At 41.2% G+C, this 14056-nt stretch overlaps 2 protein-coding genes across 10 annotated transcripts; one reads left to right on the top strand and one right to left on the bottom strand.

The window, feature by feature from the left end:
• Nucleotides 1–469: 469 nt before the first annotated feature.
• Nucleotides 470–7914, bottom strand: TXNL4B (thioredoxin like 4B). 5 transcript variants are annotated; one of them, XM_088481134.1, is made up of 4 exons: nt 7743–7913; nt 3798–3961; nt 2640–2791; nt 470–744 (listed from the first exon to the last, which is right to left on the bottom strand). In XM_088481134.1, the coding sequence occupies exons 2-4, from the start codon at nt 3927–3929 to the stop codon at nt 579–581; spliced, it is 450 nt and encodes a 149-aa protein (XP_088337260.1). In that variant the 5' UTR covers nt 3930–3961; nt 7743–7913; the 3' UTR covers nt 470–578. The 5 variants fall into 5 exon arrangements, with proteins under 5 accessions (XP_088337260.1, XP_088337259.1, XP_088337261.1 ...); XM_088481133.1 differs by lacking the exon at nt 7743–7913 and adding an exon at nt 7468–7655; XM_088481135.1 differs by lacking the exon at nt 7743–7913 and adding an exon at nt 7346–7431.
• Nucleotides 7403–11299, top strand: TRMT10C (tRNA methyltransferase 10C, mitochondrial RNase P subunit). 5 transcript variants are annotated; one of them, XM_088481128.1, is made up of 3 exons: nt 7407–7682; nt 8566–8624; nt 9226–11299. In XM_088481128.1, the coding sequence occupies exon 3, from the start codon at nt 9230–9232 to the stop codon at nt 10544–10546; it is 1317 nt and encodes a 438-aa protein (XP_088337254.1). In that variant the 5' UTR covers nt 7407–7682; nt 8566–8624; nt 9226–9229; the 3' UTR covers nt 10547–11299. The 5 variants fall into 5 exon arrangements, with proteins under 5 accessions (XP_088337257.1, XP_088337254.1, XP_088337253.1 ...); XM_088481127.1 differs by having other exon boundaries at nt 7407–7697; XM_088481129.1 differs by lacking the exon at nt 7407–7682 and adding an exon at nt 8044–8098.
• Nucleotides 11300–14056: the final 2757 nt, after the last annotated feature.

The raw sequence follows: 14056 nt of genomic DNA, 5'->3' as shown, positions 1-14056 counted from the left end.
AGATCTATTTACCAAACACCTGAATGAGATGTGGTAATTTTATGCGGCCCAGTTTCTTATACTGGCCGGCCTTTATACTCTCCAACTTTTATTAAGTTCAAATAGTTTCAGACCAAAGACCAGCTTCATATGCTCAAATAAATAATATGAATTCATATTTCAAGACCATGGATATAGTCAACAATGTGCACTAGAAAATTACTTTATTTTCATAAATAATTAAAATGAAAATATTTTTTTACTGCATAGATTTGCCCTGCTACAATATTCATGCTTCAGATACATTATATATTGGATTGGCTGCATCAAGACTGTCCAAAAAGCAGCCCATAAGTCATATACATCCTTTCCAACGGCATCCCAGTTTTCTGTGGACTGCATTAATACTAGTATAGGAACTTTTCCTGGACTCTGCCCATTAGACATGTGTATGTAACATACAACTCTTCCACTGAATGCAAAAGACAGCACCAGTTGATGCAATTTTATTGCAAAACACAAACTTCATCTTGATACATAACTGTTGTTTATGTTAGGCTACATCTATAATAATGTCCTTGACCAAACTTTCACAAAACCTAAACTCCTTGATACAAAAGGTCATATTTAGGAATATTTCTAGGGTCGATTGGACTATGTACGATGAGCTTTCCACGCATTGCGCCCCTGTAAATTACTTCAATAAGGTCGATAAAATCCTGCTTGGTCTTGAAACTTCCGACAAACTTTGTATGGTCTGGAGACCTGCAAAACAAATGTTTAGATTATATTAGTGTAATCTTACATTTTCAGAATCTAAATTAACATGTAATCAACACTCCATACCTTTTCTAAATATTCTCATATCAACCTAGAAGGAGTTCTATGCCTTGTGTAAAATACTCAAAACACTCATGTACATTTTACCATATATCAGGTTCAGTTTTTTTTACTAGCTTAAAATCATGTAGCTTGAAATGTGCTGGTTTTTGAAAAAAGGTCATGCTTAAGAGACCTAAATCAAATAAATAATTAATAAAAGTTCATTAAGTTACAACACATATCCATTCTCTGGCGTCCGGATGCGTTACCAGCACAATGTACACAGTTTGAAAGAAAATTATGAATATTATTGATCTTTGTGGGAAATGGGTTTTCTGTACACACTGATCCTCATTCAGACCCGGTCGCAAGCGCTGAGCGCTCACAAACGGGTCGATGTTTATGCCCTGCGTACGCGCAGCGGCCGCACTGCACGTGCGCAAGCCCCGGAGCGAGAGAGAATTTCTCTCGCTCTGAAGCTCACTACAAAAGGGGCGGCTGTCGATGTTGATCGACAGCTCGCCCCGTTTTGTAGACATGGCGGGGGGGTGGTTTCACAAACGGAGGTGTTCCTTAAGGAACACCTGCCATTTTGTGAGCGGCCGCACTGACATTAGTGATGTCAGTGGGGAGTTTCCTGCTCGATCAGAGCAGGAAGCTCCCTGGGGCTTGCGGTTGCCGAGACCCAACCTTAGGGTCTCGTCGCAAGCCCCGATGGTCTTGACCATCGCGACCATCAACCTGGTCGGTCGCTAAAGCTGTGGGAGGTAACCCACAGCTTAGCTAGTGACCTGGAGGCCGCACTTAAAAATAGAAGCGGCCGCCCTCATTGAGAACGAGTGCCTCTGAATGAGGGCCACTGTCATTTGTTTAATGCACTGGCCGGACTTTAATACTGTTTATAGTATTTTTGGTCCAACCATAGATTTAAATAATTGAATATAACTTATGAAGAGCAAAACATCCAATGCACAGTGCAAAATCAACGGTGTTCCACAAAGCTGGTATAAATGTGGAGAAAGATGGTGGCATTTACGGAAGAGTAGAAATTTGCACTGAGGGATGGAGTCAGGGTAGATGGCCAGTAAGGAGGGCACTTAGTTTTGCAGATCAGTGCAAAAATTAGATTTGACTTTGTGTAGTGTGATTATTTAATTATATGAAATGGTGAAGAAGGTGCATTTTTATGGAAGTCCCGTGCTGTGGGACTCATTTTGCAGGCTGATATTGCACTTCTGTGGACTAAAGCATCCATAGGGCACTCCGAACAATGTAATAGAAAGCTTCACACATACAAAAGTGAGATAAAAACATTCTCTACATCCCCTCACTCACAAATAGTTTTAAGCCGTAACTGAAATCAAAAGAAGCAGTATATTAGGAGAGAAACTGAAAAGTTTTTAATGAAAGAGATGGTGCCCTACTTCAGATGTTCCTGCCTCACCGCACACCTAGCTACACTTGTAGTTTGCAGTGTCATCTCCCAAGAGTGGAGAGTAGGTGAAGAGCACAGAAGAATGATCTCCATGAACATTTTTAGCGAGTATGTAACCTTAGTACTGAATTGGTTGATTGTTCTGAAGTGCACTACAGGCTTGTTCTCCATGTTTAATTTTGAAAATATCATTGACTAAATTGTTTTGGATTTAAACATACTGTAACTACTCTGGATAAATAGATCTCTACTTGTTACTTTCCTCATTTCAGTGAATAATCAGAATTTTACTTCATCGCATACTCTTGCATTAAGCTAATGGACAATATTGTATATTGTTATTACTTTAAAAGGAAAACTTACATAAAATAAAAAAAATGACAAAACAAACATTTCATGTTACCCGTAATCCACTTTCATATGCTGTCCATTAAAGAAAAACACAGTAGAAGGAATATAGCTGATGTCAAAGTATTGGCGGTAGACTGGCACTTTATCCACATCAACAAGATAAATGGTGGCCATTTTACTTAGGTCATGTGATGTCTTTGCAAGCTGAAAAGGTGAAAACACAGGGATGGAGTAAATTACAAATGCTCACATAAGTCTTTTTAATGTACAAGGAACGAAAAAAAAAAAACTGTATGCTACAGATGTGTCCACATACATCTTTGCCCAAATCGCACCAACTAGTTTGGTTTAGCATGCCACAGACTTTGCAACTTAACAGTGCCAAGTGTACTGGCAGAGACTTTCTTAAAATATGCAACTTATTCGCATCGCTAATGCAACAAAAGTCCAATGCATGGGTACACTGAATACTAAATAATTTCATGTACTTCTGTGTGGGACTCAGGCCCTGATTCAGAGCCGGACGCTCTGACAGAGCACTCGCTCTGAATCAGGGCCGTCCCTGCTCCTTTTCGGAGCGGCCTCCTGGCCGTTCGCATAGCTTTGGCGAGCGGCCAAAATGATGGTCGCGATGGTCAAGACCCTGCGGTAGGGTCTCACTGCCGCAAGCCCTGGAGTGCTTTTGGCTCTATCAGAGCCGAAAGCACTCCCACTGACATCACTTGTGAATGCCTCCGTCTGGGCAGCCACGTCCCCGGCACGCCCACCAAAGGGGGCGTGCTGTCAATCACCATCGACAGCACACCCCCTTTGGTGCGAGACCCTTAATGATGGCTTGGCCGTCGTTATTCGGATCTCGCGCATGCGCACGGCAGAGGCGCCTCAGAGGCGCGAGCGGGTCTGAATCAGGCCCTCAGTCGTTAATCAGAGTAAAAGACAAAAACAGATATGATACGAGCAACCCGCACCATACCTTACACCGCATATCTCTTTGTTTAATCTCTGATTTTCTACCAATTATTTGGGACAAAGGTACTAATGTAGTGTACCTGGTACACTGTAAGCAACTTTCTACAATGCGAATGCAAAACTCAGGAAAAAGTACGACCGGTGGCAGAGTCGCACCAAGCATCTCGTGCTATATGGCACAAGAACTCTAGGAGAATGAGGACACGTACTTCAACTGATTTTCAAAACAAAGCAAGCTTACTATATCATCAAGCTGCAGACAAACAGAGTCATCATCTCTTCCAAACCGGAGAACCAAGACCAGCTCAGCTGTAGTCTTTATTGCCTGATCCACAGCACTTTTACTACTCAATTTTGGCAGCAGAAAACTCATTGTCTGTTTAGCTGTGCTTCAGAAGATCATTTCTAAAAAAGAAGGGGGCACAAAGTTTACTTGCTCATTAATGTTTTTATAGATGTAGGGTTCTTCAAACATCAAATAGCACCAACAGATGAAGTTTTTTGGGGAACATATAGAGCTATGGTATTACCTCAGACTTAAGCCAGGGTGAGGCTTAAGGCACGAAGTTTAGTTAGATTCACTTGTGCTTGTTTAGTTCTACATGTATTTGGCAATGTGTTTTATAGGAAGCCACCAGATCTTTGCTTCTAAAGTATTTTTATGGGAACACTCATATACAGATGTGTCCTCATCCAACTTCAATACGCCATGAAGTGCGACTTGCCTGGCTAGATTGAGCCACTAGGTCCTGTGCTACTCTGCTAGTGTCGGGCATCTTTTATCAATAAAAATGCATCTATCGCTGCAATGCAGGAGACTGTGCCGATTAATATGATATGCAACACTTGGGTACCTCCCTTCTGCGCCACACATAAATAAAGCAATGAATAACACTCATCTTATTTTGCAAGTTCTGCTATTTTTCTTGTCAAACAGTACTCTTCATAATTGCTTCCAATAGTAAGTAATGTGTCTCCAGGTAGTGAAAACATGTAAATACACAAATATACATAATCTAGTGCAGCATATCCACAAATTGTGTCAATTACAAATAATGTGCCATATAAGCATTCCATTTCCTCATAATAGATAAGGGATATTCACATGAAGATTTAAGAATATTTAATCAGAGAATTCCAAATAAAAAAGTCCAGTTCATAACATAATTGGCTGTTCACAAATGATACATCCCAAATTGATGAGGGTGGCTTCCTACCAGATTATGGAGTGAAAAGATGCATAGAAATGGAGTAGGTGTTTCAACTCCCCGAGGAAACATCAGCTCTGTGGAGGCCAATGTAGTGGAGGCCAATGTAGTGGAGCTGATGTTTTAAAATCTTCATGTGAATACCCCTTGTTATCTATTATGAGGAAATGTAATGCGTATATGGCACTTTATCTGTAATTGACACAACTTGTGGATATGCTGCACTAGATCAGTGATTTTCAACCTCTTTCAACTCAAGGCACACTGTACAAGATTTTAAAATTGCCAAAGCAAACTATCCGGCGATGCAGCATGTGTGACCAATGAATAAAACACACACACTACATTGGCCTCCACAGAAATAAAACACACACACACACACACACACACTACATTGGCCTCCACAGAAATAAAACACACACACACACACACACTACATTGGCCTCCACAGAAATAAAACACACACACACACACACTACATTGGCCTCCACAGAAATAAAACACACACACACACACTACATTGGCCTCCACAGAAATAAAACACACACACACACTACATTGGCCTCCACAGAAATAAAACACACACACACACTACATTGGCCTCCACAGAAATAAAACACACACACACACACTACATTGGCCTCCACAGAAATAAAACACACACACTACATTGGCCTCCACAGAAATAAAACACACACACACTACATTGGCCTCCACAGAAATAAAACACACACACACACACACTACATTGGTCTCCACAGAAATAAAACACACACACTACATTGGCCTCCACAGAAATAAAACACACACACACACACACACACACTACATTGGCCTCCACAGAAATAAAACACACACACACACACACACACACTACATTGGCCTCCACAGAAATAAAACACACACACACACACACTACATTGGCCTCCACAGAAATAAAACACACACACACACACTACATTGGCCTCCACAGAAATAAAACACACACACACACTACATTGGCCTCCACAGAAATAAAACACACACACACACACTACATTGGCCTCCACAGAAATAAAACACACACACACACACTACATTGGCCTCCACAGAAATAAAACACACACACACACACACTACATTGGCCTCCACAGAAATAAAACACACACACACACACACACACTACATTGGTCTCCACAGAAATAAAACACACACACACACACACACACTACATTGGTCTCCACAGAAATAAAACACACACACTACATTGGCCTCCACAGAAATAAAACACACACACACTACATTGGCCTCCACAGAAATAAAACACACACACACACACACACTACATTGGCCTCCACAGAAATAAAACACACACACACACACACACTACATTGGCCTCCACAGAAATAAAACACACACACACACACACTACATTGGCCTCCACAGAAATAAAACACACACACACACTACATTGGCCTCCACAGAAATAAAACACACACACACACTACATTGGCCTCCACAGAAATAAAACACACACACACACACACACACACACTACATTGGCCTCCACAGAAATAAAACACACACACACACACTACATTGGCCTCCACAGAAATAAAACACACACACACACACTACATTGGCCTCAACACTCCACAGGAATAAAACAAACACACTACATTGGCATTGGCCTCCACAGGAATAAAACACACTACATTGGCCTCCTCTGGAATAAAAACACACTACACTGGCCTGCTCAGTAATAAAATACACACATCGGCCGTCACAGGAATAAAACACACTACATTGGCCTCCACTGGAATAAAACCACACTACAGTACAAGTGCGCTAAGCTGACCGTTGCAGCACACTTGACAACCGCTCACGACACACTAGTGTGCCATGGCACAGTGGTTGAAAAACGCTTCACTAGATTATGTCTATTTGTGTATTTACAGGTTTTCACTACATGGAGACACATTACTTACTATTGTGAAGAGTACTGTTTGGCAACAAAAATTGCAAAACTCGTAAAATAAGATGTTATTCACTGATTTTTTATTTATGTGTGGTGCAGAATGGAGGTACCCAAATCAATTTTGTATATCTGTTTGGAGGATAACACCCCGTGGGTACATACCTCCCACTGCCTATGTACGCAACTGGGCAAGTGCTATGTTTGAAATTTGTTGATATGCAACACTTGTATATCTGTGTGCAACGGAGTCTGTGTATACTTTATAATTTATACCCTACTCCAGCGCCGGAGATACTTCTCCCCCAGGTTACAGAAGAAAAGGTGGCCATACATCTGCGACGGTTCGTCTCGATGCAGGGATGTGATCGGAAATTTCCGATCGCCCACCATCGATGTTCAGCAATCCATCGCCGGATCGCTGACATTTGACATGTTAAATGTCAAAGATCGTCAAACCGGGAAAATCCAACTTGTTGGAGTTCTGCGATGCCGGGTTGCGGGATGGCGGCAATCCATCGTAGACGGATGGGGCCCATAAGGGTAGCCTATATGACGCCGCCCATACATTCTATTTTTTTTCTCCCATCCCTACACTGTGCCGGACCATTAACAGTGGATCCTTACAGGACCGGTGCCCTTCTTGTATAAGCAGCCGTACAGACAGGCGATGCTGGAGGCAGCAGCTTACACACTGGTCCCTGACTGGCGCTGGCGACAGTCAAATAATAAACGTCACTCGAGCTCACCTAATCCCCCTCCTCAGGCCGGACCGTGTCAGTGTGAGCCGTCATTACACGGGGTGGCGGGGCGCTATACGCTGCTGCACAGGAAGAAGCACGGTGGTTGTGCTGCAGCTGCTATAGACTGCTCCTGGAAGCACCGGAAGCAGAGAAATGTCCCGCCTGGGTACACACTAGAGGTGCTGCATGTGCGCTGTGCAGTGACGCCGGTGCTGTGTGAGGTGGCTGTATGAATGGTGAGTGTGCCCTCTGCGTAGGTTACAGCTATTTCTGATACTCACCCGCTGACTGCATGTGTGACCCGGCGGCAGCCAGCTGGTGGTTACAAGGGAGCAGCAGAGAGTAGGCAGCCGGGTCACCACTGTAGCTTTGTTGCGGTCACTGACATAGTGTCTGAGAGGCATCAGCCTACCCTCCAACATGATCCGTTCCATTAGGTACAAACGACTCCGCTCCTGGACTTCCCATTGTATGATTGCAGTCATCTGTCTTGAACTAGGTACTTATTGACACAGGTGTTTCAGCACAGGTGTCTGCAATCATAAATTAAGAGGGAAGTCCAGCATTTTGTACCTAATGGTATGGGTCATGTTGGAGGGTCTGCATCAGTATGTACCAGTATGCAAAGTCACTATGAGTAAGTGTGGTTCATCCGCTCCCTGGTGTACCAAGGAGATAAAGTTTGGGCACCTCCCAGCCATGATCCTCAATGTACTTCATAATCTTAAGTCAAACTGTAAGTGGTACCCCATCAACTTTATGTCCAAATGTCGCTATCTTTCTAAAGCATACAAACCAATAAGATACTATAGTGTGAAGACTGCTAGGCAACTGAACCCTTACATCCTGCCAGGACAGGTATTACAGACTATATGTTCTGTACATTCATTGTCACATCAGAGTATATAGGGACATAAACAACTCTTTAAGCAAGTAACACAAACCATGCTATTCATTTACTTGTACATCATGAAAAGAAATGGTTAGCGGTGGGTCAAGGCTACAAGACTTAAATCATGCTTTCTGACATGTCTGTGTACGAGAAATGTTTGCCATATTTTTATATTGACATGCACCTGTATTCCTCTATCATGTATTCACCAGGGGCTGGGTACAGGATCCCGGATGTCAAATTACTGACAGCGGCATCCCGACCCACTAAGGTAAGTGTCCTAACCCCTCCTTTCTTGCAGCCTAACCCCCCTACCGCAGCCTAACCCCAACCCTCCCTCTAGTGCCTAACTCTAAACCTAACCCTCCCCTTAACTATTACCGTCGGAATGCCGGCGGTTGGGATTTTGACGACTGGATTCCAGCGCCAGTATTCTGAGCGTCGGCATCCCGACTGCAGGGATGGTAACAACATCCCTTCTCAAGACTACATGTCTTATTCACTAAATTTTTAAGTTGCATGTTGTCTGTAAATTTTAATTCCTAGCCCTCTTTAACTTAGCCTGGTGGTGGTGGATTTGCAGCTGATCCATCAAAACAAGCATAAATGTAAATGTGCATAGTGGGTTTATACTTTTTGCTAGTGTCACATTTATTGCCTACATAAAGGATGACCAAATGTTGTCTCCAGATCTTTTGATGGCAGCTCATGAGAATAACACAGTAGTTGAATTTTCCTATTTTAGTCTAATATAAGATGCAGGATCAGTCTTTTTGATTGATAATTTCTGTTTATTAGATTGTGCTAACAATATATGTAATAACAATGTAGAAAAGTTTGTTTACCAGATATTTTCCCTGTTTTTATTGCAGTCTAATGATAACCTTCGCTAGTAAAATGGGATTCATGAATACATGCATACGAATACTTAGGGGATCTTTTCATTCCATAAAATGTGCAAATAAACTGTACCCCTTTAAAGTATTTGGCCCACGCCCACAATGTAGAACAGTAATACTGAGCCAATGCTGGCGGAATCAAGACAAATCTAGTCCCACTGGAAACCGAGATCTAGACACATGGAAAGATATTCTAAGAAGTGGAATGCCAAGGACTAGTAGTGAGAATACTGATTCACAGATAGAAGAGGAGTCATCCCTAGAAAGTATGCAGAAACTGGTTGAAATGTGGAGAATGGCAGGAAAAGCTGTACCTAATTCTATTAGCACAGAGGAATTACAGGTGCTTCGAGAACTTCCCACCAAGTCTTCGAGAAGAAAATACTTGAAGGACCTTGTATTTAAAGAATACCGAAAGCAGAGCAGTGAAAGAAAGAAATTAGAGAAACAAGAGCTGAAGAATAAACTGGAGAGCAACACTGAAACAGATAACATTGGTGAGGAGAAGACAGTGAAACGTGCTACCTACCTTTTAAAATTTTGGACAAAGTGTGAGGAGTGCTATGATGGATGGCGAGGTGCCCAAGCAATGATATTTGGGCAGCCTTTAGTATTTGACATGGTGTATGACCATTATATGTCACATAAGGAAATTAAAGACACTGTAGGTCAGTTAATGATGTCTGAAGGCTTCAACAAAAAATCTGTGGATCCCTTTCACATTCACTACTGCAGTTTTAAGCCCAATGGTCCTTACCATAGCGAATTAATGAAACGTTACCAAGGAGCATGGGATGATGTCTTGGTAACCGCCAGTGAAAAGTCTCACATTGATATCTTTCCTCGTGAACAACTTGTTTACTTGACTAGTGACTCTCCAAATGTGTTAAAGAAATTTGACCATGATAAAATTTACATTGTTGGTGCTTTTGTTGATAAAAGTCAAAAGACAGGAGTATCATTGGGAAATGCTAAAAGACTAGGAATAGCCACTGCACGACTACCATTGGACAGATTCTTAAAATGGAATACCGGAGGGAAAAATCTTACCCTTAACCAAATGATTGAAATCCTGATGATTTTAAAGGACACAGAAGATTGGACAAAAGCATTGTCAGTCGTTCCAGAAAGGAAACACCTTGGTTTTTTAAAAGGAAGCATATCTTCTACAAAAGCCTTGTCTAAAAATGCAAATAAATATGAGATGGGAAAAAGAAAAGTGGTTAATCAAAAGGAAGCCCACAAGGATATTGTACACCAAAGAAAGACAAACTGGTGGGAAGAGAGAGATTAACTGAAATACTCAAAGAATATGAATGTTATTTAGTATTTCGGTAAATTAAATCTGTTAAATTTTTCCTTTTTTTTTTTTTTTTTTTTTATAATTATGTTAATTATTTCACTTCTCTGAATACAAATGCATCTTCATGTAACTCAAATTCAGCATATGCTTGGTACTGCTTTGCAGTATTCTAGTGATCATTGCAGGACAACATCTCCTGTGTAAAAAAAAAATATAAAAACTATGTAATTGCTGACATGTTATCTTCATGTAGCCAGTTTGATATAATCCAGGTTTTCTAAGACTTAATGATGCATTCACTAATGAAGTTGATGTCATATATAAATAAATATATTGTACATCTTAAGTGGAACAAAATATAGTCTGTATAAATAATCCTTTTAAATGAGGATGTTGGAGAATTAAATAATAGTACCTGCCAGCATCAGTTTGGCAAAGAGGAAATAAGCCAACACCACAATTTCAAAAATAAAGGAAACATTGCTAGTACAGTAGGTACACCAAGAGACAGAAACTAGACTAAAGTAATAAAAAATATAAATGTAACATTTATATGTTACAACATAAAATAAACTAAAGGTTACACATAAATTGTACAGATAAATTCATGTCAGAGACAATAGAATAATATTAATTTCAAAGTTCACATATATTAAAATTGCAGGAATTAGAGTAGAACTAACATGTGAAAGAATAATGATGTAACTCCATTAGTGTCCTTTTTAAAAAGCCAACAATCCTCCAAATGACCTGTTTGAAATGAATAAATAGTTCCTCAGTTGGTGTGGTGGATACAGTCATTAAATTATTTGCCAACCATATGATACCCCTTTTACACCTCCGGGTTATTGCAGGGTTAACCCGGGTTGCTGCTAGGTGTAAAAGGGGCAAGGGTTGGATTCACTGGTCGAGTGATCTGGCAATCCAACACAGGTAGCTTGCAGGGTTTAACACTGAAATGACCCGTGCAACGCTGCAGTGTAAACAGGTAACCTGGGTCGTCTGACCCGAGTCCCATTTACAGCATGTCATCTCCAAGCACCGGGAGAAGTGTTCCACTGCACCTGTGTGCAGTGTGAACGGAACCAAACCAGGAATAACCCAGATCGGTGCCGCAGTGGAAAAGGGGTCTGTTGGGTCTGACCCGTTTTGGAACAGTGTTACAAATCTCAGGTCATACCCAGGACTTAGGTGGAAAAGCGTATTTGTAATGGAGGGAGAATAGTTGTAGTGTCAGTATTATATTCGACAGTAGGCTGCAGCTGGCATGAAGTAAGCTGTAATAATCAAAGGGTTATTAATATGCCTCTGTTAGAGGATAAGCTAATGCCATTTGTCAACTCCGTAAGTGAAGTTATACAGCAGTTTTCCCATGAGGCAGTCAGGTGCATAAATATTGGGGCATTGACAGAATTTTAATATTTTGGCCTCTATTCACCACCGCAATGGCTTTGAAATGAAACAAACAAGATGTGCTTTAACTGCAGACTTTCAGATTTAATTTGAGGGTAATTACATCCAAATCAGGTGAAAGGTGTAGGAATTACAACGCTTTCTATATGTGCCTCCCACTTTTTAAGGGGCCAAAAGTAATGGGACAAACTAAACAATCCTAAATCTAACTTTCACTTTTTAATACTTTCAGGGGTATTCAATATGGGAGCGAAAAGTCCGTGCTGGACTTTTTGCTCCACATCGGAGATTTTCCTGGGATAAAGTATCGGGCGCGCGCCCGCATTATCCCCGTATTCAATTTGAAAGCTACGAAAATGGGACCCGGCAAAGTAGGATTGGCGAAAAAAAACAAAGTTTACCTGGAATAAATTGTAGGACCCCCCCTAAAACCGTAAAAACATGGGGGAGCACTATGGGTACCCCCGTTTTAGCCTGCAAATGAAAGTCGGGGATTTAAATAGCGTCTGCAGGTGTTTTTTTCCCGACATTGAAGAAATGATGCAGATGAGCACTTAGGTTTTTTTTTCATTTTTTTAAGTGGTCCCATCAAATTTGGGGTACATGAAAATGGGTACTAGCATATTTTTAAGTCCCTAAAGTCTTTATTTAAAAATTCTGCAAATATGCACCTGCCGCTAATAGCCTATTCTAGAATACACCTGCCACATACTTGCAGAATAGCCCTGAACCTATTTCCCTATTTGTAAACACTTTTTTCCCATTTTTTTTTTTTTTCCACCCCAAATTTTCAATAATTTTTTTTGGGGTGTCCCTATTTTTTTTTTTTTTTTACAGTTTATTTTAAAATGACATTTCCAGGGTGCAGGCTATTTTTTTTTAAGCCTGCATCCCTAAACCCCAATTCTGCACTTTTTTTTGCCGCCTATTCAGTGGTGAAAAGTTTCCCCGTTTTTTTTCAAAGACTTTTCGAGCCTGCGAAAAGTCTTTGAAATTGAATATGGTGTAAAACCAAAACCAGCGAAAATGACGTCATCGGTGCGAAATTATCGCAAAAACTGACGTTTCGCTCAAAATTGAATTGCCCTGTTTGTTGCAAATCCTATGCATGCAATTACAGCCTGAAGTCTGGAACGCATAGACATCACCAGACGCTGGGTTTCATCCCTGGGGATGCTCTGCCAGGCCTCTACTGCAAATGTCTTCAGTTCCTGCTTGTTCTTGGGGCATTTTCCCTTCAGTTTTGTCTTCATCAAGTGAAATGCATGCTCAATCGGAGTCAGGTCAGGGGATTGACTTGGCCATTGCATAACATTCCACTTTTTAGCCTTAAAAAACTCTTTGGTTACTTTCGCAGTATGCTTTGGGTCATTGTCCATCTGCACTGTGAAGCGCCGTCCAATGAGTTCAGAAGCATTTGACTGAATATGAGCACTTCAGAATTCATTCTGCTGCCTTTGTCAGCAGTCACATCATCAATAAATACAAGGGAACCAGTTCCATTGGCAGCCATACATGCCCACGCCATGACACTACCACCACCATGCTTCACTGATGAGGTGGTATGTTTTGGATCATGAGCAGTTCCTTTCCTTCCCCATACTCTTCTCTTCCCATCACTCTGGTACAAGTTGATCTTTGTCTCATCTGTCCATAGGATGTTGTTCCAGAACTGTAATGGCTTTTTTAGATGTTTGGCAAACTCTAATCTGGTCTTCCTGTTTTTGAGGCTCACCAATGGTTTACATCTTGTGGTAAACCCTCTATATTCACTCTTGTGAAATCTTCTCTTGATTGTTGACTTTGACACATATACACCTATCTCCTGGAGAGTGTTCTTGATTTAGCCAACTGTTGTGAAGGGGTTTTTCTTCACCAGGGAAATAATTCTTCTGTCATCCACCACAGTTGTTTTCTGTGGTCTTCCACTTCTTTTGGTGTTGCTGAGCTCTCCGGTGCGTTCTTTCTTTTTAAAAATGTTCCAAACAGTTGATTTGGCCACACCTAATGTTTTTGCTATCTCTCTGATGGATTTGCTTTTGATAGTGACAGCTCTTTGGATCTCATATTGAGAGTCGACAGCAACTG

Source organism: Taudactylus pleione, unplaced genomic scaffold, assembly GCF_031769625.1.
Source record: "Taudactylus pleione unplaced genomic scaffold, aTauple2 ptg000265l, whole genome shotgun sequence".
Lineage (NCBI taxonomy): Eukaryota > Metazoa > Chordata > Amphibia > Anura > Myobatrachidae > Taudactylus > Taudactylus pleione.
This window is presented reverse-complemented; position numbering and strand designations above follow the sequence as displayed.

Bases quoted from the DNA above. Each gene is read 5' to 3' on its own strand.
- TXNL4B (XM_088481132.1), bottom strand. From the start codon at position 7,895: ATGGAACGGATCATGTTGGAGGGTAGGCTGATGCCTCTCAGACACTAT. The intron at 2,792-7,742 runs GTGAGTATCAGA...TCACCTTTTCAG, and splicing joins GTCACACATGCAGTCAGCGG to CTTGCAAAGACATCACATGA. The intron at 745-2,639 runs GTAACATGAAAT...TTTGTTTTGCAG, and splicing joins CATATGAAAGTGGATTACGG to GTCTCCAGACCATACAAAGT.
- TRMT10C (XM_088481131.1), top strand. From the start codon at position 9,230: ATGATAACCTTCGCTAGTAAAATGGGATTCATGAATACATGCATACGA.